This window comes from Podarcis muralis, chromosome 3 (genome assembly GCF_964188315.1).
Source record: "Podarcis muralis chromosome 3, rPodMur119.hap1.1, whole genome shotgun sequence".
NCBI classification, from domain to species: Eukaryota; Metazoa; Chordata; class Lepidosauria; order Squamata; family Lacertidae; genus Podarcis; species Podarcis muralis.
In genome coordinates this window covers 19,625,806-19,652,581 of record NC_135657.1, presented here as the reverse complement: position 1 = coordinate 19,652,581, position 26,776 = coordinate 19,625,806, and the positions used below count along the sequence as shown (strand labels likewise).

The 26,776-nt window shown below is 47.4% G+C and overlaps 1 protein-coding gene across 1 annotated transcript in view; it reads left to right on the top strand.

Annotated features, from left to right (window-relative positions):
• The window catches only part of TTC7A (tetratricopeptide repeat domain 7A), a 182,695-nt gene that overhangs the window by 49,013 nt on the left and 106,906 nt on the right, over positions 1–26,776 (top strand). Inside the window, exons 11-12 of the mRNA XM_028724852.2 lie at positions 15,473–15,577; positions 24,405–24,522. Of these exons, the coding sequence (XP_028580685.2) occupies positions 15,473–15,577; positions 24,405–24,522 (223 nt within the window). The remainder of the gene's footprint in view (positions 1–15,472; positions 15,578–24,404; positions 24,523–26,776) is intronic.

The window sequence follows — 26,776 nt, the reverse complement described above, 5'->3', positions numbered from 1 at the left end:
CTGTTGTTCTGGTGGCATCTAGTTGGCCAGTGAGGGGAACAGGATGCTGGAAGCAGTGGACCTGGGGTCTGATCCACCAGGGCTCTCCCTCTGTGTAGTTATTCTGGAGCAACTGACAGTGAGAACACAAGATCTGATCTTCTGTAAGAGGCTCTAATTCTGATTCTCTTTGGCTGTGTGCGAACGCAGGCCCATAGGCAAAGGAGACAGCCGTTCTGCCTCCCTTAATTGATGCTTGAGATATTTTCTGGGCACGGCAAGGAGTGAAGGGGAGGCTTTGCAAAGAGCTGCTCTGCTCTCGCCGATGCCTTGGTTACTCTGAGCCTCTGCGTGGGCGAGAGAATCAAACGGCTCCCAGCTGATGTTTGCTATGCCGCTGTAAATTTTGGCAGAGCGTCGGGCAGGGAAAGTACAGCGAGGCTTCTCTGCAATCCGTTATCACCATTTTCGTTGGGCTTTCATCTCCTTCCCTTTTTTTCTTTTAAAAAGGAAAAGGTCTGCGATGTGCAGAGGCAAGGTGCTCCCTTGCTGTTTAAAAAACGGTGTGCCAAGCGCATTGGTATTCAGAGATGGTTGTTAACCTGGGTGACTGTTTCACATTTTAAGTGGCTCTCATGCCAGTCTGGTGTTGTAATATAGAGCACTAGGTCCAGTGCTGGGTTTATGTCCCCAACTGGGGTGAAAAGCCCGTGGGACGTTCACTGTGACACACGTGTTGCTTTTCATGAGACTGCCATGTTTGCATGTAAAGTGGGGAAGGGCTAGGATTGACACCTGTCCCTAAGAAAACAGGACCTTCCTGTTTTTGAACATAAGTGTCCCCTGTCCAGTTTTGGCCCCAAATGGTAGTTGTGTCACTGTTGGTGCGGCTGAGGAAGAGCCTGTCCTGGCACAAATGATAATAGAAAAAAGGGAGAAGGAGAGAACTCTCCTTTCCTTCCATCCCTTCCCCTCTCCTTCATTCCCTCTCGCTGGTGGTCCCCCTCAGCTGCCACCTGCCAGTCTAGCATGGTGCGGGGCTGCCACTGCTTGGCGTCCTCTGCCGTCCTGACCAGACCTCTCCTTCTCCCTCCTCCTCGTCCACAATAAACATGCCAGGGGGGTGTTGGTCAAGTAGCATGCAGGGTCAGCCAAGCTTGCAGGCCTTTGGATCGCAACGTATGTCATCGACTTTCTGTAGAAGGTCTGGAGAGCATGTGAGGCTTTCTGTCCCTCTTGGGCTAACGTCCCCTGAATTGTGGAGGGAACCTTAACAGGGTATTCCTCAGTTTTGGCACCTCTCCTGCGTTGTGTGTGGCCTGCACTTGCCAAGCAGGCGCTGGGGAATGTGACATCCTTGTTGTGGAGGGGATAATCCCTCAGAAGAATCTGCCTTTGGGTGTTCTGGAGTCTCTGGCACAAGGAAGAAGAAGAAGAAGAAGAAGAAGAAGAAGAAGAAGAAGAGGAGGAGGAGGAGGAGGAGGAGGAGGAGGAGGAGGAGGAGTTTGGACATGATATCCCACTTTATCACTACCCAAAGGAGTCTCAAAGTGGCTAACATTCTCCTTTCCCTTTCTCCCCTGCAACCAACACTCTGTGAGGTGAGTGGGGCTGAGAGACTTCAGAGAAGTGTGACTAGCCCAAGGTCACCCAGCAGCTGCATGTGGAAGAGCGGGGAATTGAACCCGGTTCACCAGATTACAAGTCTACCGCTCTTAACCACTACACCACACTGGAACTCCTGGGTGACACGTGCCTTCCTGTCCTAGCCACTACTCCGTGTCATGATAGGTGCTGGACCACCTTGTGTCTTGCCTCACTTCAGTCTGTTGCTCCATCTACTTGTTTCTGTTTCTGTTTCTGCAAGAAAAGGATGGACATCGTACGTGGGAGAGAATAAGGATCAGTGCCCCGTTTTAAAGTAAGACGTTGCAAGATAGCTCAGTTGGTAGAGCATGAGACTCTTAATTTCGGGGTCATGGGTTCGAGCCCTATGTTGGGCAAAAGATTCCTGCATTGCGGGGGGGGGGGTTGGACTAGATGACCCTTGGTGTCCCTTCCAGCTCTACAACTCTATGATTCTACAAATGTGAATGAGGCTCCAGCACTCCAACTGGCAAATACAATACTCCGGGCGGGGCTTGTACCCATCAATTTTCACGATGTCAGAGAGTGTTTTGGCAAGTTGTAGAAGTGGGGTGATTCCTACACCAGCCTTTACGACTCCAGGCCCCCAGGAATCACGCTGGGCTCCAATAACAAGGATCCTGACATCACGCTAAGGGTAGCCAAATTCTGTGTGATTGCCATGAAACTTAGGGAACAAGCTGTGCTATCATAATGATTAAGGCCTTAAATGATAATTTTAGGTTATATGTTAGTGACTAAGTTTTAATTTATATATATATTTTAACTGTTATATATTTTTTTAACTGTTTAATTTATATATTTATATAAATATATAAATATTATATGTTTAATTTATATATTTATATATTAATTTATATATATATATTTAACTGTTATATATATATTTTTAACTGTTGCTATATCTGTATTGTCCCTAATTGCAAATTCAAATTTTTCCCTGTCGTGTTTTATGACTTCCTTGATATTGTATGTGGGATGGAACTGGTCTGTGACCGAAATAATAAAATTCATTCAATGTGAATGAGGGCGAGGTCTGGATGATGGGACCTGTCAAGCCCTGCTTCGCCCTGTGTCTCGGCTAAATGCTGCTGCATTTTGTTGTTTTGTCGTTCTATCGTTTTTGTCGTTTTATCATTCTCCATGTGGAGAAAGGGAGATTTGTAAATGTAATGGAAAAAGCAAACTTCTGTCACAGGTTTCTTGTGAGGTGCAGGTGAGGGAAGGGACAGAGAAAGGAATAAACACACTTCTGTGAGCTCTTTGGGACGAAAGGAGGGCGATGTCATGCCCGCCAACATTTCTCAAATGAAAATAGGGAAAACCTATTCCATACCCAAGGGACGCGGGTGGCGCTGTGGGTTAAACCACAGAGCCTAGGACTTGCCGATCAGAAGGTCGGCGGTTCGAATCCCCGCGACAGGGTGAGCTCCCGTTGCTTGGTCCCTGCTCCTGCCAACCTAGCAGTTCGAAAGCATGTCAAAGTGCAAGTAGATAAATAGGTACCGCTCCGGCAGGAAGGTAAACGGTGTTTCCGTGCGCTGCTCTGGTTCGCCAGAAGCAGCTTAGTCATGCTGGCCGCATGACCCAGAAGCTGTATGCCGGTTCCCTCGGCCAATAAAGCAAGATGAGCGCCGCAACCCCAGAGTCGGCCACGACTGGACCTAATGGTCAGGGGTCCCTTTACCTTTACCTATTCCATACCCTCCAACATTTCTCAGATGGAAATATAAATAGGCATTGTGTCCAATACGCAAATGCTCCAAAAGTCAGCCATGACCGCAACCCCACCCTCCCGAAGGCCAGTTTCAAAGTTTGACCTGGCAGTTTGCAACGGTGGCAGAAAGCCTTTTAGAAAGTTAGGGGCAACTGTATAATTATATCCGGTGTATAAAATTCTGCAGCGGCAAAGGGGTGGAATGTTTTGGGATGCTCCTTCTGGCTGCTTTCCTTTCAAAAGCTTAGCCCAGTTGCTAAGTAACGCACTTTAAAAAAGAAAGAAGGCAGCAGCCGTACATTTGTCTTTCCTTGCAGCCGGGAGCCTTGGGAGATGGAGGGGCCTTCGCCGGCTCCTTAAATAGCACCAGCAAGGAAAGGAAGTTAAAAAGATTGTAGCGGTTCAAGATTTCGTTACAAAGGTCAGCCAGCTGGAGGACACTCGGTGGGTCGATTTCTCTGCCGGGAGAGGAGGGGCAAGAAGGCGTGTAGTGGGGAGAGGGAGATAGAGAGAGATTTGTGCCTCTAAGCACATGGAAATTTCCAAAGATTCCTGAAAATTCATCTAAACCAGAAGGAGCCGGCTAAAGCTATATCACCGCTGTGCTTGGATCGCAGCCAGCGGCTTGGACGGCGAATGTGGGATATTGGGTCATCGTCATAAACTCTGGGGAGTGGGTTTATACTGGATTATATAATCTCTCTAATCCCAGGCAATTGCTTTAATGACAAGGATTGGAAACAGACTGGCTGGCAGTCACTCCCATCCTTACAACACCAGCTCCCAGCTGCCACATGGGGCGGCAAGTGTATAGTATCAGCCGAATCTAGGCACCAAATTGCACCAGATGAAGAGAAAACTAGAATCTGAGACTGCAAGGAGTGGTGCATATGTGACAACATGTTTATCATGTGTATCCACTCCATTTGGATTTGGAAGATGGCCCAGGGGAGACAGAGAAACCTGCATTTTGCAGTGGCCTCTGCAGTCCGAAGGGGGGAGGCTTGCCCTGCTTTGAAAGACTAAAAAAGGTAAAGGTACCCCTGCCCTTTTGGGCCAGTCTTGACAGACTCTAGGGTTGTGCGCCCATCTCACTCTACAGGCCAGGGGCCAGCGCTGTCCGGAGACACTTCTGGGTCACGTGGCCAGCGTGACATCGCTGCTCTGGCGAGCCAGAGCTGCACATGGAACGCCGTTTACCTTCCCGCTAGTAAGTGGTCCCTATTTATCCACTTGCACCTGGGAGTGCTTTCGAACTGCTAGGTTGGCAGGCGCTGGGACCGAACGACGGGAGCGCACCCCGCCGCGGGGATTCGAACCGCCGACCATGCGATCGGCAAGCCCTAGGTGCTGAGGCTTTTACCCACAGCGCCACCCGCGTCCCTTTTTGAAAGACTAGCTCTGTTTGAAAGACGGCTTGCCTTCTGCTCAGTATGTGTGCTTGTAAAAAAGAAGAATAAGAACTTTTTGAAATCAGTACTGTCCCGGTTGCTGCAATCCAATTTCTGTACGGTTTCTTCTGGAAGCTGCTTAATTGTATATTTCAAAACCAGTTTAGGTAATCCCTTCCCAATATAGTCCTTGTTTCTCTGTTACGTACTTAATTCGTTCTGGAGGTCTGTTCTTAACCTGAAACTGTTCTTAACCTGAAGCACCACTTTAGCTAATGGGGCCTCCTGCTGCCACTGCGCCGCCGGAGCACGATTTCTGTTCTCATCCTGAAGTGTTCTCATCCTGAAGCAAAGTTCTTAACCCGAGGTACTATTTCTGGGTTAACAGAATCTGTAACCTGAAGCGTCTGTAACCCGAGGTACCACTGTATGTGCCAAACTGACTTGAAATCAACTTTATGTTTGTGCATGCTAGATATTGACCACATTTTCTTTTCTTTTTTTCATTTTTTCATCCACAGCTTTAAATTTGGTAGCTAAAATTTCCCCAAACATGTCAGGAAGGGAACACACCTCATCCTTCTGCTCTGGGTTTTTTGTTTTTCTGGGTGCAGTTTCTCCCCAGATAAAGCTTGGATGGTTCTTCTGTGACTCCATCTATTGTGTGTGTGTGTGTGTTTTACACTGGAATTAATTTATAGGAGTTAATTTATCATTAATCCATGCAATGAAAGCCATCAATTTCTTAAATTCATTAATAATTTCACTTCTATTTATTCTGTGTCATTCATATCATAAATTCAATATCCCTGCTTGATCAAATTGGTTTATTTTCAGTCATTTTGTCATCCCTATATTACTTCAATATGCTTCATTAGCAATGCAGTTAACCCTTTAAGCTAATGCATTATTAATAGATCATTTTAAATATCAGTTTTTTTAATCAGTGATGGAAGGGACCATCAAATCTGAACTACTGCTCAGTGCAGGACCTGCAATGCAGAATGCAACTCATACATCCCTGGCAGAACTCACATTCACCTCCTGCTTAAACAGCTCCAGTGAAGGAGAGCCAGCCGTCTCCAAATGCAGTCTGTTCTGTTGTCGAAAAAGCTTCTATCATTAGGAAATGTCTCTTAATGCTTAGCTGAAATTTGCTTCCCTGCAATTTTCAGATATTAGTTCTCGTCCTGCCCTCCAAAGCCTTAAGAACAATGATTACTGACCTTGATGGTTTACAGAGTAACTAAGAGGCTTCTGAATATCATTCGCTGGGGAACAAGAGCAGGGGGAAACTGCTGTCCTCATGTCCTGTTTGTGGACTTCCCAGAGGCATCTGATAGGTCACTCAGAGAAAGAGGAAGAGGATGCTGGACTGGACAAGCCTTTGATCTGGTGATCCAGCAGGGGGGTTCTCAAGGCCCTTGTCAGAAGCATGAAAGAGACAGCTCTCTGCACACTGTAGCTTGCCAAAATGTAGGCACTTTTTTTCTTTTTAAATGGATGTGCATGGAAGAGCTTGGCTGTACTGTAATGGGTGACCCGCAGGTGTTGCAGTCCAGAACTGAGAAACCGAAGTCTGCTTCACATTTGACTTTGGGGGGGACGGACGGCCACCCTATGCATTGATCAGAGACATCCAAATATGGAGTTTTGTATGCAGGCCTAGAACTTGTATTGAAATTCTCCCCCAGTTTAAAGTCGCATCACTAATAAGTCTAATTATTACTATCTTGCAGTGGATCTTGCAAACAATGCACTTTCCACCCACAGCCTGACTGAGGAATACTAACATTTTAATTATCTGATTATTTAGACCCTACACAGACGCTGCGGAATCCAGTATTACTCTAATATGTGTGATCATTCATTCTCTCATTCTTGTGCACACTACACAATAGCACATGCGCATGTGTTGCACAAGTGCATGCGCTGGAAAACACAACTGGAATTTGGTACGCATAGAGATGCTCACGACTGCTGCTAAAGATCTCCTCCCTCCCCCAGTCTGAGGATGCAGACCCGGAGTTCCATATCATCTCTTATGGGATGTCGTTTGTACTCAAGATCTACCTGTCTCTATATATTTCTCTGTAGTCATATATATCATGAAGTTGGAGGGGATCTAGGTCATCTCAATACTCAGTGCTCAATGCTCAATTCTCAGCACTCAGCTAAATCATCCCAGATGATCGCCCAGCCTCTGTTTAAGCATCGCCAGCAAAGGAGAATCCACAATCTCATGAGGTAGTCTGTTCCACTGTCCAACAGCTCCTACCCCTCTCCTATTGGATCTAGTCATGTGTTCTGGAGCAATGGCGAACAAGTCTGCACCATCTTCTACATGGCAGCCCCTCAGATAATGGGAGACCCCATAATTTCTCCTTTTGCTAGCACTGTTGTTGTCCCCCCCCCCCAAATTCAAGGCAAACTGCTGCACCACTATATTTTATCCTATATGTGGCTTGGCTTCTCTAATCTTTTGAAAGTTGGATTTAACAGGCACACTAAATTTCAACGCTAGCATGCGTACACATAGAATCATAGAATCATAGAGTTGGAAGAGACCACAAGGGCCATCGAGTCCAACCCCCTGCCAAGCAGGAAACACCATCAGAGCACTCCTGACATATGGTTGTCAAGCCTCTGCTTAAAGACCTCCAAAGAAGGAGACTCCACCACACTCCTTGGCAGCAAATTCCACTGTCGAACAGCTCTTACTGTCAGGAAGTTCTTCCTAATGTTTAGGTGGAATCTTCTTTCTTGTAGTTTGGATCCATTGCTCCGTGTCCGCTTCTCTGGAGCAGCAGAAAACAACCTTTCTCCCTCCTCTATGTGACATCCTTTTATATATTTGAACATGGCTATCATATCACCCCTTAACCTCCTCTTCTCCAGGCTAAACATGCCCAGCTCCCTTAGCCGTTCCTCATAAGGCATCATTTCCAGGCCTTTGACCATTTTGGTTGCCCTCCTCTGGACACGTTCCAGTTTGTCAGTGTCCTTCTTGAACTGTGGTGCCCAGAACTGGACACAGTACTCCAGGTGAGGTCTGACCAGAGCAGAATACAGTGGCACTATTACTTCCCTTGATCTAGATGCTATACTCCTATTGATGCAGCCCAGAATTGCATAAAGGCATACATAATTTTATTTGCATGCCGCTCAAACTATGCTCAAAGTGCCTTACAACATGAAAACAATACATTGTTGTTGTTGTTTAGTCGTTTAGTCGTGTCCGACTCTTTGTGACCCCATGGAGCAGAGCATGCCAGGCACTCCTGTCTTCCACTGCCTCCCCCAGTTTGGTCAAACTCATGCTGGTAGCTTTGAGAACACTGTCCAACCATCTCGTCCTCTGTCGTCCCCTTCTCCTTGTGCCCTCCATCTTTCCCAACATCAGGATCTTTTCCAGGGAGTCTTCTCTTCTCATGAGGTGGCCAAAGAATTGGAGTCTCAGCTTTACGATCTGTCCTTCCAGTGAGCACTCAGGGCTGATTTCCTTAAGGATGGATAGGTGAAAACAATACATGAAAACAATACATAATTAAAACATACCAAAAATAGTGATAGACAATAAATAAAGCATGAAAAAATGCATGGCCAGACTGACACCTTTCCATACAAATCATATCAATAACAGCAACAACTCCCAACAACTCCCTCTAAACAATAACCCACTGTAGGGCATGTCATTTTAGGGAGTAAAACTAAATTTTTGCAAATTTCTTCAGGGAGGGGTCCTAAAAATATGTCCTCAAGTCCACTATTATTTTCGTGATTGGACATTTAGCTTCGTAAGTCTTCATTTGATGACGAAGCACACAGACTGCTTTTGGAAACTAAAGAATTTTAATTTTACCTTCTGAAGATGTCAGGTAGTGCTTGATAACAACAAGAACAGCAGCAACAACAACATAGTATAACTGCAAGTACTTGGCAATAATTATTAATTGTATTAATTTAACCGAAATATATTTTAAAATTCCCAAATCATGTTATAAACTTTTTAACACCCCTCATTTTTGAAAGTTGAAAAATTCAACACACTCTAATAATGGCCCAGCCCAAGAGTCTGTTCAGCAGCCCCAGATTTTGCAGCTGGAGTCAGTCAGGGCCCTGCCCTTCCAGGCAAGATGGAACGGCCTGCAAGGCAGGGAGCAGGTCTTCCAGGTGTCGCAGCCAAGATGATCTCTCATAGCATCACAGTGAGCATGTTAGGGAGTCAATGAACACTATTTATCTTTAATAGGCCTTGGGTTGTATTTGGCAGGTGTTATGAACTCATTAATGCTGAAAATGTCCAGTAATAAATTGCTGGCGTCCTGTGGGAAATGACGGGACGTTCTGACATTTAGTGGCAAATGTCCAGGAGCACTGAATATCTCTTTAAGCATCATCACTTATCTATCTATCCATCCCAGTTCCCAAGGGTTCCCTGGAAGAGGGACTGGCTGCTAAACTACTCCGAGAATTGTAGCTCTGTGAGCAGAGCAGGGGTCTCCTAACAACTCTCAGCACCCTTAACAAACCGCAATTCCAAGGATTGGAATCAAAGAGGAATTCAAACAAATAGCCAGCACATGTAGACACAAAGTCAGAAAAGCTAAAGCACAGAATGAACTCAGGCTTGCTAGAGAGGTTAAAAGCAATAAAAAAGGCTTTTATGGGTATGTCCGTGGCAAAAGGAAGAACAAAGAAACAGTGGGGTCACTCAGAGGAGAAGATGGTGAAATGCAAACAGGGGACACAGAAAGGGCTGAACTCCTCAATGCCTTCTTTGCCTCAGTCTTCTCCGATAAAGAAAACAATGCCCGCCCTGAAGAATTTGGAGCAAATGATTCAGCAGAGGAAACACAGCCCAGAATAACTAAGGAGATAGTACAAGAATACTTGGCTAGTTTAGATGTATTCAAGTCTCCAGGGCCAGACGAACTGCATCCAAGAGTATTAAAAGAACTGGCAGATGTGACCTCAGAACCACTGGCAGTCATCTTTGAGAATTAATGGAGAACAGGCGAAGTCCCGGCAGATTGGAGGAGGGCAAATGTTGTCCCTATTTTCAAAAAGGGGAAAAGAGAGGACCGAAATAATTATCACCCAGTCAGTCTGACATCAATACCAGGGAAGATTCTGGAGCAGATCATTAAGCAAACAGTCTGTGAGCACCTAGAAAGGAATGCTGTGATCACCAATAGTCAGCATGGATTTCTGAAAAATAAGTCATGTCAGACTAACTTGATCTCGTTTTTTGACAGAATTACAAGCCTGGTAGATGAAGGGAATGCAGTGGATGTAGCCTATCTTGATTTCAGCAAGGCATTTGACAAGGTGCCCCATGATATTCTTGTAAAGAAGCTGGTAAAATGCGGTCTTGACTATGCTACCACTCAGTGGATTTGTAACTGGATGACTGACCGAACCCAAAGGGTGCTCATCAATGGTTCCTCTTCATCCTGGAGAAGAGTGACTAGTGGGGTGCCACAGGGTTCTGTCTTGGGCCCGGTCTTATTCAACATCTTTATCAACGACTTGGATGATGGACTCAAGGGCATCCTGATCAAATTTGCAGATGACACCAAACTGGGAGGGGTGGCTAACACCCCAGAGGACAGGATCACACTTCAAAACGACCTTGACAGATTAGAGAACTGGGCCAAAACAAACAAGATGAACTTTAACAGGGAGAAATGTAAAGTATTGCACCTGGCCAAAAAAAATGAGAGGCACAAATACAAGATGGGTGACACCTGGCTTGAGAGCAGTACATGTGAAAAGGATCTAGGAGTCTTGGTTGACCACAAACTTGACATGAGCCAACAGTGTGACACGGCAGCTAAAAAAGCCAATGCAATTCTGGGCTGCATCAATAGGAGTATAGCATCTAGATCAAGGGAAGTAATAGTGCCACTGTATTCTGCTCTGGTCAGACCTCACCTGGAGTACTGTGTCCAGTTCTGGGCACCACAGTTCAAGAAGGACACTGACAAACTGGAACGTGTCCAGAGGAGGGCAACCAAAATGGTCAAAGGCCTGGAAACGATGCCTTATGAGGAATGGCTAAGGGAGCTGGGCATGTTTAGCCTGGAGAAGAGGAGGTTAAGGGGTGATATGATAGCCATGTTCAAATATATAAAAGGATGTCATGTGGAGGAGGGAGAAAGGTTGTTTTTTGCTGCTCCAGAGAAGCGGACACGGAGCAATGGATCCAAACTACAAGAAAGAAGATTCCACCTAAACATTAGGAAGAACTTCCTGACAGTAAGAGCTGTTCGACAGTGGAATTTGCTGCCAAGGAGTGTGGTGGAGTCTCCTTCTTTGGAGGTCTTTAAGCAGAGGCTTGACAACCATATGTCAGGAGTGCTCTGATGGTGTTTCCTGCTTGGCAGGGGGTTGGACTCGATGGCCCTTGTGGTCTATTCCAACTCTATGATTCTTTGGAAGGAAGCCATCGCTGTTTAATATTGTTTTAAATGTATAATGCAGATGAGGCCTGGCTGTGTGAGTGCATGTTGTCAAATTCCTTCCCCAGTATATAGGATCTTCCATCTCTGCTGGTGTGTGTGCACACGTAGTCACACACACACACACACATACACACACACACACACACACCCCATCATAATAAATGTTTTGCTTGTTTGTGAACAATGTGAACATTTTCCCATGGCAGGGCCGTCTTAAGCATATGCAGCGCCGGTGTGATGGCCTGGGATTCGGACTCAGAGGCTGAACCTGAGGAATCCCAGCCTGCACAGGATTCCCTGCCTCCAGAACCAGCTGAGCCGGGGCTGGGGCATGAGCCTGAAGGGTCCTCACCTGTGCTGGATCCTCAGGTGCAGGCACCAGCTGAGTCTGCTCTGGCTCCTGAAGTGATGGAGGACCCATTGCCTGCAGGTGGTCCACTCTCAGCCCCATCAAGGGAGGCTGAGGTTGCCTCTGGGTCTGGTAACCCTCCAGCCTCTCCTGAGCTGCAGAGGCTCAGGGCAGAGAGGCGGAAGGAACTAAGTTCCCGCAGGAGGAGTGCTCGCCTCCAGACCAGGAGAGGCGAGTCACCTGTGGACCAGGGCCGCCCTATGCCTCGGGGCAGATAAAAGCGAGCCAGCCCCAGTCCCAGGTTGCGGGAGCAACATAGTTGGTAACCTGTTCCTGCCTGCACCCTGTCCTGCTCTTCTGCCCGAGTTCCTGACCTCACCCGACTCCCTGCCTTGAACCCTGCTTCAGCTTTGGCAGGCAGCCTCCATACTGCACCCTTGACCTCGGACTGGACTTGGACCTCGCCGCACGGTTAACTCTCGGGACCAGCACAGCCAGGGTGCAAAGATCCTTTGGGGAACCCCAAAGTTGTCGACCTTTTTTAAGGAAAGGTTCCCCAGAGCCTCATGGTGTAAGCAGCATGCACTGGACGCGCCTCTCCATGGCCCTAAACCAATCCCAGGCATGCAGGAAGGCGGAGCTGGCCGGCCACCTCAGCACCTCGCTGTCTCGCTTGCCCCTGAACTCACAGCCCACAGCAGAAGAGCCCGCGCGGCGCTCCAACCGATGGGCTGGCTCTTCCCCGGTCTCCAACTCTCGGCCCCCAGACTCTCGGCCTGGTGCCCCCAAGAGCCTGGCGCCCGGGTGCCCTGCACCCCTGGCACCTATGGTTAAGACGGCCCTGTTCCATGGCATGCTGGCAGGTTTCTAACATTTGATGGGAAAGGTTATCAGAATTTCCAGGGGGCTTGTTTTTCGGAGCCGCGTTAGACACTTTGCTGAGCTCCATTTGGCAACGGGCCCTTTCCACCGTGTAGTCTTTTACTGCAACGTCCGCTATGTACTCTTTACTGTACTTCACTGTCGAGGGATTAAAGATTGCCTTGCTGATTAACTGTGCCGCTTTTCAATTACGAACCCATCATTTCATCAATGCTGGAAAAGTCAGGGCTGACAGACTCGCGGGCATAAATGAGAAGGGATTTATTCCGCCCATCTCCCCTCCTCTCTTTTAGTCTTGGAGAAAGAGACACTTCTTGCACTGCTGGCTTGCCCTAGCCTGCCAGGACCCTCTCGTGGGAATGTGTGCAAAGTGACTAGGGTTGCCAACTTTGGTTGGGTGAAATATGGGGCAGGTCAGGCAAAACAAAGGACAGCGGCTGTTGGAGAGTCGGCAAGGAGGAGGAGACACTGCATCTGCCAAGGGTCAGCCCTTTGGGACGTTCTGGCTCCGAGGGGCAGGCAGAGGGCAGGGCCCCCCTGAGCAGGAATAAAGAAAGGGGGAGCAGAGCAGAGCACAAGGAGCCTTGATTTTTTTAAAAAAATGCTTTGTGTGTCCGTGTCTAATCTTGCTTCTTTCTAAAATGTATTTATTGGTGTGTGTTTTCCTTTTTGTAAATCTATCAAAGAATTAAATAAAAGCAGTATTAAGGGGTTTTTTTTCAGGATGGTGGAGCATATGTGTGTTGTGTCGTGTTGCATTGTTGTGGTGGAAATGCTCTGCTGGGGAGGGACACAAATGGGGCGAGGAGGGTCAGTTGTATGAGTGTGTTTGTGTGAGAAATGTCCTTATTTTCATCTGAGGAATGTTGTGGGGTATGTGCAATGTGCAGTGTGACGAATCACTTGCTTTTATCTTCCCTGAATCTCCCACCATTCATGATGGGGCCCCTAAATTAGGGGTCTCTACTTACCTTTTCTCCTTACACCAAATCCATTTGTCGTCCCCCTCCCCCAATCCAATGGTCCCGATGCAGAATAGTACCGTATTTTTCGTCCCATAGGACGCTCCGCCCCATAGGACGCATCTGCTTTTTTGGGGGGGAAATAAAGGAAATTCCCCCCCTTTATTTCCCCCCCAAAACCAGGTCGGGGAACAGTGGGATGGCGGCGCTGGCCTCCCCGTTGTCCCCCAAGCTTGTGGGGCTGGCCGATGTCTGCCCCGCGCGAGGGGCGCTCTGCTTCAGGGCGCCCCATGCGCCGGGCGGCAGGCTGCGGACACCTGCGCGAAGCACAGGGCGTCCTCCGAAGGGCGCCCCGTGCTCCGCGCTGCAGGCTGCCGCCCGTAAGCCTTGCGCGCCGGGGGGATCTCCTCCCGGGCGCACAAGGCTTGCGGACACCTGCGTGAAACACGGCGCATCCTCCGGAGGGCGCCCCATGCTCCGCGCTGCAGGCTGCCGCCTGCAAGCCTTGCGCGCCCAGGGGGAACTCCCCCCCGGGCGTGCAAGGCTTGCGGATAGCTTCCTGGAGCCTGGAGAGCGAGAGGGGTTGGTGCGCACCGACACCTCTCGCTCTCCAGGCTTCAGCGAAAGCCTGCATTCGCCCCATAGGACGCACACACATTTCCCCTTCATTTTTGGAGGGGAAAAAGTGCGTCCTATAGGGCGAAAAATACGGTACTTCCTTCTGTTTAATGCAGGAAGTACGGAAATTCAGAAATTGCGTACCATACCTAAACTGTGCATAGGAGTGTTGGCAGCCTTGCAGTATGCTGAGCAAGAGAGGAGCACCTAAAATTTTGGCAGAAAGGAGCTTTCTGTATGCACCGGAAATGGATTCTGATTGCGGGGGGGGGGGGGGTGAGACAGAGACTGCTTAATATTAGGACAGTTTTCTAGGGCGAGTGGGGTGCTCGCTGGGGAGCAGTTTCCATGCTCATTGGCAAGTAGAACACCCTCTTTATTTATTACACACTAAACCAAACTTTAATGTGAAAATGTCACAGGGCGCTAGCCAAACCCCATTACAGAGACCCCATTACAGTAAGGAAGAATTAAAAACATCAAGCGCATCATTGACAGCCGATCAGTAAAGGATCTCAGGTTTGAAAGGCCTGTGTAAACAACACAGTTCTTCCAAGATACCTAGAAAAAGGCAGGGACGTCTTTCGCCAAACGTCTATTGGCAAGGAGTTCCAAGGGCAGCAGCGCCTGCCATGTGAAAAGCCAAGCCAAGCTCAGCGGCATGGGAGACCACCAAAGTGCCCCATCAGAAGACCCCTGTGGAGCATAAGGAAATCGGAGGTTGGGTGGCCCATCTGCCAGCGATCTTTTAGCTGTGATTCGTGCATTGCAGGGGCTGGACTAGATGACCCTTGGGAGACCAAATCTATGATTCTACGAAATACACAGAAGGGCCACAAGTCCCTAGTGCTCTTCCCATCTGATTGGAAACGAACTCATTTCATTGTTAGGGTTCAGCTGTGTGGAGCGAGTGAAATGGAGACATAAGAGCAGGGGTCAGCAAACTTTTTCAGCAGGGGGCCAGTCCACTGTCCCTCAGACCTTGGGGGGGGGGACTATATTTTGGAGGGGGGGAAATGAACGAATTCCTATGCCCCACAAATAACCCAGAGATGCATTTTAAATTAAAGCACACATTCTACACATGTAAAAACACACTGATTCCCGGACCGTTCGCGGGCCGGATTTAGAAGGCGATTGGGCCGGATCCAGACCCCGGGCCTTAGTTTGCCTACACATGCATAAGAGGCTCGGGGGGGGGGGCGTGAGCAGAATCAAAGCACCTTCCCCTTGCTTCTCAGTAACTACAACCTATCAGTGGCCCTGATCCGTGGGGGGGGGGGGAGGCAAGTTTATCAGCCACAGGATGCCGTTTCCAGGGAACCCCGATTCTTCTCTTTCAGATGCCTTAACTCTGCGGAGTCAGCACTAAGTATTGAAGAGGTGACGTTTGCTTGTACATGGGAGCTGCATTGCCTAACCAAACGCCTCTCCCCTTCTTTCTTCCTCCTTCTGCCCAGTCCGCCCACGCCGTCTCGGTGCTCAAAGAATGCGCGAAGCTGCGTCCTGAGGACCCCACCGTCCCGCTCCTGGCCGCCAAGGTCTGCATCGGGCCTCTGCACTGGGTAAGCAAGCTGGCGCAGTGCTTGTTACATAATGCATTAGGTGCCGCATTGACAGCAGCGGCGTTTGAGTGCGGTTCAGAGAGAGGAGGAGAGAAGAGGCGGTGGGGGGAGTGAGCCTGAACAGCTGCAAAATTACAGCTCTGCACTGAAAAGCGGTGCAAGGGTCCCCTCAGTGCTGTTGCCCGCTGCTTCAGAGTGGGGAACTGCCTGCTCTATCCAATTCCCCTCCAAACAGAACACGAAGACTTGGTTGTTGTTTTCCTCCTGTGCAGCCAGTCCAGCATGCATGCTTTTTTTACGGGGAGGGGGATAAGCCCCCCCCCCACTACAGTCAGACATTGCATCCCTTAGGTAGGCTCAGGATTGCTGCCTAAATGTACCTAGGAGCTCATCCGCTTCTGAGAAGGCTTGGTTTTCTCCAGCTGGCAGCTGGTTCCCTTTCTCTTGCTCCCAATGTCACAACAGCAGGGCCTCTCTCTGTGTGTGTTCAAAATGTCAGCCTTGTCAAGATGTACCCTCCAGTCACCGCGATAGGGGTGGCTGGGAGGAGCCGCGGCTCGGAAAAATGTTGATAATCTTCGGCAGCAGAAGCACCTGCCGGTTGTTTAGCTGCTCGGGTTTTAATAAATCCTCAGCCTGCCGTTTACGCCAGTGGCGTCTCCACCAGGTGGCCCTGCAGTCAGCGGCGGATGATGATCATTGGAAATATCAAGTAAAATAAGAAGTGGCAGGCTGCAGGGAAGGGAAATAGACGGTTGCCAAGAGCTCGGGGGCTGATTAATTGTTTTGCTTTTAATTGATTTGACTGAATAATTAACGGGTTGAAATAAATATTACAGGATCACAATGCGGGTGATAAAACGCCTCATGCAGGCCTCCCTTTCTCTCGACTGTCACAGTCAAATAAATACTTCCAGGGAGAATTTTATAAAAAAATATTATTGTTAATATTTTATGGTGTTGAAGTGCATTGTGCTCCTTTGCGAGGGGGCAGCGCCTTGCTACATTTTAATATTGCAGTAAGTAAGTTCTTCAGGTAGTTACACTGACAATTCAATTAATGGATGCCGTCTTAAGGAACTTAAGGATGCTCGTGTGTACAGTAGAATAAAGTTTTTGTTCTTGAGGTTCCAATATTGTGTACGCTTTCCTGGGGCCCCATTGAACACAGGAGACATTGCTTCCGGGTAAACATGCACAGGATTGAACTGCTAACATGCAAAAAATTCTGGAATCGTTTTGCTATAATAGTTCTTGGCTGTGGGTTCTTTTCTTTTTGGGGGGCTGTTTCTTTTCTTCGTGGTGTTCCGCAAAGCATTTACATGCTTATTTTTGTAGAATAATTTTAAAGCTTTCTTTTCCACCAGCATCAAATATAAATTGGGCCAGCATCAAATATAAGATGGCAAAACACCAAAAAGGGCAAGAATGCAGTAACTAAACAGCAGCAGCGATATATCAGTAAATAATCAATGAGCTTTTAAAAAGCAGGCTCAAATAAAACTGTTTTTGGTTGCCTTCTGAAGGTGCTCAAAGAGGCAGCTGGTTCAAGTTCCCCCGCAATGAGTTCCAGTGTCTCGATGCTGCCATTGAAAAGGTCTAGCTGCAAGTCCCAGGCCTTAGTGCAATGGACTCAGTGCAGCTGTATCTTCAAAAAGCAGCATGCAGGAATAGACTTTGCTTAATGAGACACCTGCTATAGCAGATGACACACTCACCCCCTCCAGTTTTCCTTGATTTCTAGCCTCACCCGCTTTGCTTTTTAAACATAAGAGAGTTTGGAGCACAATTTCAGTGCAGATGTCACGGACGAGCTGGATGCAGAGGAGCGGTGGGAGGCACCAGCTGCAGAACCCCCCAGGGGAAGATAGCTCAGAGCCAGGGGATTGTTGGTGGGATGACCATGAGTGGTCAGAAGGAGAAGACTGGGAGGAGGAGATGTCAGAAGCTGGAGGAGCAACAGGATTTAGTGAGCAGGAAGAGTCTGTGGCAGAGAGCAGTCCACAATCAGAGGCAGAAGCAGAGGCTGAAGAGGATGGGGAGCGCCAAGGGGCTGCTGGAGAATCCAGGGGGTCTCCCCCCTCTGGTCTCTGAGAAATCAAAAGAGCAGAATAGAGATTGGTTGTGCGCAGACACAGTTTGAGACTTTTGAGTGGGGAAAACCCAGGAGAGGAGGAGCCTTAGGGACTGGTGGGAAGGAAAGGACCTCCAGTCCTCACAACTGTGTCATTGGGGCAAGACCTACTGGCAAGGGTTGCTGAGACCACTAGGCCTGAACTGCATTTAGGTTTACTTGAATGAAGAGTTGGCTTCACTGGCTTCAATGACTTGTTGTTGTTGTTTAGTCGTTGAGTCGTGTCTGACTCTTTGTGACCCCATGGACCAGAGCACACCAGGCACTCCTGTCTTCCACTGCCTCCCGCAGTTTGGTCAAACTCATGCTGGTAGCTTTGAGAACACTATCCAACCATCTCGTCCTCTGCCGTCCCCTTCTCCTTGTGCCCTCCATCTTTCCCAACATCAGGGTCTTTTCCAGGGAGTCTTCTCTTCTCATGAGGTGGCCAAAGTATTGGAGTCTCAGCTTCAGGATCTGTCCTTCAAGTGAGCACTCAGGTCTGATTTCCTTCAGAATGGAGAGGTTTGATCTTCTTGCAGTCCATGGGACTCTCAAGAGTCTCCTCCAGCACCATAATTCAAAAGCATCAATTCTTCGGCGATCAGCCTTCTTTATGGTCCAGCTCTCACTTCCATACATCACTACTGGGAACTTATTACTTTAGTGCTAACCTGTGTCTGACTCCAGCCCAGACAGTAGATGGCAAGAGGGATGTGTTAAAAGAATATGGGCAGCATGTGCATTTTGTGTGTGTCTGCCCTTCCTGAATGCACCAGTTTTGCTCCTGCCATAGAGCTTCCCTTCCTCTCTCAAGACCGACTAGTAGCCATCCATTTATAATCTAAGTCTTATTTGGGGGGCGGGGTGTGTGCTTGGGAATATATTTAAGGAGACCTATTTATAGGCTACAGCATCAGATTGTGGGAGGTTTCAGGAGGGTGGGAAAGGAAAAAAAGCTATGTTCTTCTCTCTTCCCCGTACTCTTGTGAAAACTCTTCCACTGCATCGCCTTGGTGGATCCTGAACACAACCACTGTAGTGTTTTGCAAAGGCACAGAACATTTCAGGCCCCCTTACAACCAATAAACCGAACATGCCTGCAAACCCTGCTTTTGGCAGGGAACTGTGTCTTCAACCAACCCCCCCATATCTGATGTCATTTGGGCAGGTGGGTGTGACTTGACCGAAGCAGCCTTGGGGGCCACAAATGGGGAGGCCTAGGTCCACAGACCAAAAGTCTTATAAGCACTATAAGGATTCTGTTCCAGCCTGGCTGGAGCCCTGTAAGGAACTTGGCACGCTCTGCGACATTTAATTGCAGGTCCCAATGTAGATGGCAATGGAACGTGAGGAACCAAACCCATCGGCTGGTAATATAATGCAGGGCACAAGTTAGCAGAAACGGTTAAAACACCATGCACGCCCTCGTAAATTCTGCATGGTTCCCATCATTTATCAGCAACTCTGCCTCCTTCCATCAGCAAAGTATAATATTTCAGCCTTGGGAGGACTTCTTTCCTAAATACAATGATTACAGTCATTATGCGCGTTCAAATTGCAGAGTAATAAAATTAGAATGAGATCACCGTCAGTGGAAGTCCGGCAGGATAATTTCTCCATTATTGGCAGCAGTGTGAATAGCTAGGTGTACCTAGGTACCTGGTTGCGGCCATTTAATGGAAAATTAACAACTTCTCAGCTAGGAAATATCAAGGCACTTCATTTTTCAGGAAGCTTTGCAAAGGCGACTTATTCTGTGCATTTCCAGCAAGCTATAAATACGCTGTTAGTTTTGGAATAAATTTAGAAATGTAATTGCCAGTTAGCTACAGAAAGAGAGAGGAAGCCAGAATGCAGCGTATAAGCGAGAAGCCCAGTGTTCTTTCCCTGTCTAATGTTTATTCTTTGGTGTGGTGGTATAGCTGCTGGACTTTGTTTATTGTACTCAAGAAAGCTGTACTTAGAAATATCTTCTCTGGAATAAACATCTGCTTGGAATAAACATCATTTTAATAATTACAGCACGTTTGGAAAAGCACAGAGCACTTTCTCTCGCTAGTTAATCAAGCTGCCATTTAATTTACTTTCCTGCCCTTGTGCTCGGAATCTCAGAATGCTTAAGAAGCAGAAATGAATATTAATTGGGAGCAGCAAAGATATCCAGAAATCCCAATGCGCCAGGGAGTGCAGTTAGTAAAATACACTATGCCTCAGGGACGGGGCACCTCAGGGCTGGTGGCATAGGAGTCAACTCCTAGGGGCTGAGGTCATATCAGGGGCCCTTAATAAAATATTTGAGGTGACCAGACCACCCCAAAGTTGATGGGCTTTGCCATTCAAATGGCATCTTGGCCTAATCTCTTCCTTCTGAAACTTGAGTGTGGTAACAACTACTCGCTTTACAAGGTGGTTGTAATTGGGCATGACGTTTTAGGGGGTGAACTCTTTTTGCAAATTTCTTCAGTGAGGGAGTCTAAAAAATATGTTTTGGGATGTGAGGAATTCAAGCCTGCTTTTGTTATTGCAACTGGGCAACTGTTAGCTTGGTAAGTCTATGTTTGATGAAAAAGTAGACAGGCTGCTTTTGGAAAACCAAAGAATTTTAATGTTACCTTCTGAAAATGTCAGGTAATGCTAAATAGCAATAGTAGTAGTAGTAATAGTAATAGTAGTAGTAGTAGTAGTAAGTGCTTTTTTCTGGGAGTACTCAAGGGTACGCAGTACCGGCACCCTTTTTTTAGAAGAAAAGCACTGATGATGATGATAATGATGATGATGATGATGATGATGATATAACTGCAAGTACTGCAAATCATTTTTTAATGATTTCTATACAAGTTTGCAGACATTTTACTTACCAAGCAAAACTGCATTATATTAATTTAAACAAAATATATTTTGAATTCCCAAGTCATGTTACAACTTTTTAGCACCCCCCCCCCCCCATTTTTGGAATTTGAAAGTTGAACAATTCAAACATGCCCTATGTTGTGTTAGGATTAAATGAATATGGTAATGCATGTAAAGTAGTTTGGACATGCTGTATAAGCCCTGTATTAATACTTCCTTTTACTATGACTGTGTGGATGGGGATGTGCCTTTCAATGAGCATTTATATTCCACTGGAAACAATGCAGTATGCATAAATGTCATTCACATCTGGGAGTACGTTCAGATGCACGTTTGGACGCAGATTTCATTTATGCCTGAGTTTCTTGATCCAGCGATAGGCATGCATACGCTGGCTTACAATGGGCAGGTCTCATTAGCTGGACTGCAGCCAGAGAAACTCATTGATGGCAGCTGTAATGGGAATTGGGGGTTGCTCGTGCGTAAGTTGCCGCCACTCTCGGCGAGGTTGCCTGGATAAACCTTTCCCTGGCTGGACAGTCCTGATTCCGCATCTGTCTCAGTGACTGGCAGAATCCGTCAGTGGGCGTTTCCTGAACTTCTTCCAACATAAAAGTTTCTTGACGGATAGTCTCCGCCTAGCCTCCCTGCGCGGAGGTCTTCTGCGCAGGGTGGGTGTGGGCAGTGGAGGACCCGTGCTCTCCCCGCTGGTCTCTGGCGAAGAGTCCTGGAGCCATCTCTCCGAAGCCTGCCTCTGCCCACCTTTCTCCCTGGTGTAACGCTGATTTCCTTCCCCAGTTGCTGAGTCCCCTCTTTTCCTGCTGGGACCTTCTCCGGCATCGCTTGGGAGCCCTTCCTCCACTCCTGGCTGCGATGGCAGTTCCCTGACAGCAGCATTGAAATTGCCTTGGAAGTGTCAGTCAGATGCTTCAATAGCAAAAAAACTCACAAAAACCCCGGCAGCTCCACAGAAAGGCTGTGAAATGCGGACCCTGTAATTCCAAAGGCCTTCATGGCAGGCCTTGCTCATTTAAAGGGGACATTAAAAAAAAATCTCACTGAGTTTTCTGTACAGTGGTACCCCGGGTTACATACGCTTCAGGTTACATACGCTTCAGGTTACAGACTCCGCTAACCCAGAAATAGTACCTCGGGTTAAGAACTTTGCTTCAGGATGAGAACAGAAATCGTGCTCCGGCGGCGCAGCAGCAGCGGGAGGCCCCATTAGCTAAAATGGTGCTTCAGGTTAAGAACAGTTTCAGGTTAAGAACGGACCTCCAGAACGAGTTAAGTACTTAACCCGAGGTACCACTGCATTGTAGTAAGATAAAACTTCATAGTATACAGTCATACCTCTTGTTACGTTTGCTTCAGGTTAAATCTCTTCAGGTTGCGTCCCACGGCAACCTGGAAGTACCAGAAAGGGTTACTTCCGGGTCTCGCCGCTCACGCATGCGCAGACGCTCAAAATGATGTCGCGAATCGTGACCCACGCATGCGCAGAAGCGGCAAATCGTGACCCGCGCACACGCAGACGCTGGTTGCGTTCTGCTCATGTTGCGAACGGGGCTCCGGAATGGATCCCGTTCGCAACCAGAGGTACCACTGTATATCAGCTATATGCTTGGAGGTTGGAATGGCTGTTTTTTAATGATGGAGCAGACAGAGATGCCACCAAGGCCAACTGGAGAACCTTCTGCATGCAAAGCAGTTGTTCTGCCACTGAGCTATGAACCTTCCTGCATAAGACTTTCCAAATCTTCTACCTCTGTGCCTCCACAAGCACTTGCCTCAATGCTGGGGTTTCATTTTAAACCCTTCCCCATTTCATCTTCCCATTTATTTAATTTTGAGCAACACCTCCTTCCTCTGAAAATCTAAATCTGCCTTGTCACCAGCCTGGTGCCCTCCATATGTTTAGGGCTGACAACGCCCATCGCCCCCAGTCAGCAGAGCCTGCTGAGAGGTGTAGTCCAGAGCATCTTGAAGGCAGCAAGTTGGCAAAGGCTGTTCGAAGTATTTCCCCCTCTGCTCCAAGGCAGGAGCACTGCTCTTGTCCCCAGCAAGTTGTTCTTGATGAAAGCTCTTTAATACACACACACACACACACACACACACAGGCACAAACACACAGAGTACGGATTTTATTGCATGAGGCCTTGGACTCCTGAGGAAGAAGAAAAAGGAAAACACAAAACAAGTTGTGCCAGCTGACTACCAGCTGGGCGGCAGCTTGCCAGGGAATAGCACCTGCTGTTCCTTCTCCCTTGTCATTGTGCCTGTGGGCATGGCTCAAATAGGCATTCCTAAACCTTCCGCAAAATGACATGGTTTGTGGGAAACTGCCTCCCCCTGTTTCGGGGAAAACAGCTTTCAGGAGTTAGGCTGCTGCTAACAAAAGACACAGTTTCTATCAACGATGATGGCAGTGGAGAGCTCAGATTATTATATTTTGCAGTGGTTGAATACAGCTTGTTGGCAAATCTTGCTGAGTGTTATTTGTGCAGACCTCCTACAGCTCAGGAGAGGATGACAACTTGTTCTCGCTCTCTCTGACAGCTGAGGAACCCTGAGAGGTTGCAGAACTTTTAATGTAGCCTGAGGCTTCTTGGTCACCCTGGAATTTTATTCCGGCTTGGTGTCCCAGAACCCGGACCCTTCCAACTTTACAGTCCTGTGATTCTACGAACTCTTTGTTCACAATCATAATGCAAAACAGGCTCCACAGAAGGGGATCTTTTTGGAAGGGTCGGGGTGGCAAGCGCATTTCTGGCAGGCCGAGTTATGTTTAACCTTTCTGGGACGAAGGAGGTGAGCAAACCGCTGAGTTATTGACAAGGCTGGGTATCAAGAATGCTTTCCCACCGGACCCTGAAATATTGGTGTCTAACCTGGTTTAGCTCCAAGTCAAACCATTAAAGAAAACTTGAGCCTCTAATCAAAGTCTCCGAGAAGGAGGATCTGTCCAATAGTGCTAAGCTATGCTGCTTGGCTCTTAACCCAGAGCTGACACTGTCGATTATTGCTGACAAGGCCTGCAGCCTATCCTGTGAGCTAATGAGGAATACACTTGGAGACTCTCAAGCATGTCCTTCGTCTCCCATCTGCAGCCCCTCCTCTAACTTTAGAACATCCGCCAACTTGCCCCGTGCAGGCCTTGTCCTTCCTGCTTGTAAGTTAACGCCGATGACAGGCTCAAAATTTTAGCTAGGCATGCATGTGCCAGAGGTTTTTTCTTTCTTTTAATGGCTCTGCTCCTAGGCCTTTAACTGCAACAGAAACTTAGCAGGCGTGGGGATGCTGCAGGTCTGCAGAATGTGGGGAGCACCCCATTGAACACACCTTGACAATACCAGCCATTGGGTTGTCCACCAGTTTAAGATGGCTTTTACAAGGGAATAGACCAGGGTTTCCCAATCTTGGGTGTCCAGCTGTTTTTGGACTACAACTCCCATCATCCCTAGCTAGCAGGGCCAGTAGTCAGAGATGATGGGACTTGTAGTACAAAAACAGCTGGAGATCCAAGTTTGGGAAACCCTGGACTAGACAGATTTATGGAGGGATAAGGCTGTCGGTTGCGGGGAGTAGTGGAGGACAGAGGTGCCTGGCGTGCTCTGGTCCATGGGGTCACGAAGAGTCGGACACGACTAAACGACTAAACAACAACAACAACAAGGCTGTCGGTGGCTGCAACTCATGATGGCTATATTACCTCCAGAATCAAAGGAACCAATTTTTGCATGCACTGTTCATCCCAAAGGGATGATAATCTGTTTTGATTCCCCCCCCCCAAAGGAGTGTTCTTTTTGCAAAGGGGCCCTTCCGGTAATGTTTGTCTCTCTTATTGGCTTACCCTTACAGCTGGAGGAAGGAGAGCGTTTTGCCAAGATGGTGATTGGCTTGGGAGAAGATGCCCAAGAGTTCTTAGCCAAGGGTTACCTTGCCTTGGGCCTGACATACAGCCTGCAAGCAACTGATGGTAACGTGTTTGACTTGTCTAATGTGGTCCGCACAGCAATCTTTCTGAGATGCCAGTTTTACGTGCCTGAAGCTTGTGCATTTTAAGAAGTGCATGCAGCAGCCAGCAATTTATCCCACAAGATTTATATATTGCTTGATAGTAACAAAAATCTATCATCTATCATCTATCATCTATCTATCTATCTATCTCCTAGGCAGGACCCCCCTACACACAAATGCAGGTATCTGCAGCCATAACATCATACATTTCTCAGTATAATGTCATAAGACACTTAAAGACACGTGAAGTGGATGTTTCCCCTCATCTTGTTGTTTGCAAGCGCCTGATTTTCCAGAGTACATTTCTCAATGCATGCAGGAGAGGTTCATGTGAGCTTTTCATGGGTAATAGCTGTTGATAAGCCTCTATGAGTTTGTAGAATCATAGAACTGGAAGGAGATCGATGCAGGAAATCTAGGGCTTGAGTATTCCCAACAGCCTGCCAGTCAATGCTTGAAGATATCCAAGTGTGGCAGAGAGCCCACCACCCCACTCTTTTAACTAATTGCTTCCCTTGTTAGACTGCTCTTCCCATCAAGTGGTTCCTCCTTAGTTTAAGCCAAAGTGTACCCTTCTGTAGCTTAAGCCCATTCAGCCTTTCCTATTTTCCTGTTTTCCTACCTGCATCCTTCTTAAGGGATGGTGTCCAGTATTCCGTACTCCAGGTGAGGCCTGACTAGTGCAGAATAAAGTAGAACTACTGCCTCCCATGACCTGGAAACTATGGTTCGACATCAAGAGATCATGCAGTAAGAGCTGAAACTTGATGAATGACCAGCCTCACAAAAAGGGACAGGAATTGACCTGACAGGGGATCCAGAAAATGTGGCGTGTCCCTGGGAAATAGGGACGGTTGCAGCGTCTGCTGTAAGGGAATGGCCAACCTTTCCTCGCTGGACTTCTTTTCCATACTCTGATAACCTTTGCGACCCTCCTCTGAACCTCTTCTGACATGTCGAATCCTTTTAAAAAAAGAAGAAGAAAGCCACATCTTGTGATAACCGAAGCTGAAAAACATGTTGGAGCAGCTGTTTAAAATTGCAGCCGATCATGGAGAATAATCAGACTTCTCATCCACAAGGTTCAGCTAACCGCCCACTTGAGAGAAATCAAGGACTTTATAAGCCCAAGATGGAAAAAAACAAGCATGTTTCTGGCTGATATAAAAGAGCATTTACTATTGCAAGCCCAGAGAACCTGCTTTATGATGAACAACACTTCTTCTTCTTCTTTGGCAATCACTCGTAGCTGAGTAAGATTGTCTTCCATGAACACGATCTTAACAGTGAGTCCATAAGTGATGAGGATTCAAATTCTGGATCCACACGTCCTTCCACAGTGGAGACACAGTGGAGTTAATCATGGTTTGCCAAGCGTGCCTTCCTCTTAGCTTGTTTCTCCATTTCGTCCTGAGTTCGAGTGTCTTCAAAGCCCATGACGCCTTTGGTAAAGGCTGTTCTCCAACTGGAGCACTCGCAGGCCAGTGTTTCCCAGTTGTCTGTGTTTATACTACATTTTTAAAGATTTGCCTTGAGAGAGTCTTTAAACCTCTTTTGTTGACCACCAGCATTACGCTTTCCATTTTTAAGTTGGGCATATCTTACTTGAGTCTAGCTGATATTAGTTACTGTATCTGATATATGAGCAGAAATTTCCTTCTGGGTATGTCATCAGGCACTGGGACTTATTCTTGGCTTTTTGTGTGAGAAGATAAACGAGTGTCGTTTTTTTCTGCCATTTGCGGAGCTGGGTTGGTGGAATCCCGATTGGAATTCTTAATCATTGGTGTGTGACTCCAGCCCATGTGAGTAAATCAGTACAAGGGGAATGGATAACTGATGGAGATGTATGCAAGTTAGTGCTAATTTTAGCACATTTGAAGGTTCTGTTCTAAAATCCCTCTGTTTTGCAGGGTAAATTGGTTATAACCTTTGGTTTAATTATTGCCTATTCAGTCCCTCTGAACCCTTTCATTATAGAATTAGGGTATTTAGAAAGAACCGTGCACAGGAAACATCATGAGCTGGTCCGGAAATTACTGCTAGCAGCTAAAATTATTCCTTGACAGTAACTGGCAGAATTGGCCCATCGTTTTCTTATCTGTTTGACGTAAGAACGACAAATTTCACCCATTTCCTCACTAGTGGCTTCACCTCCAAGCTTCTACATCTTCAGACTGCCTGCAGAAGTCTACCCATTCATTCCCTGTTGT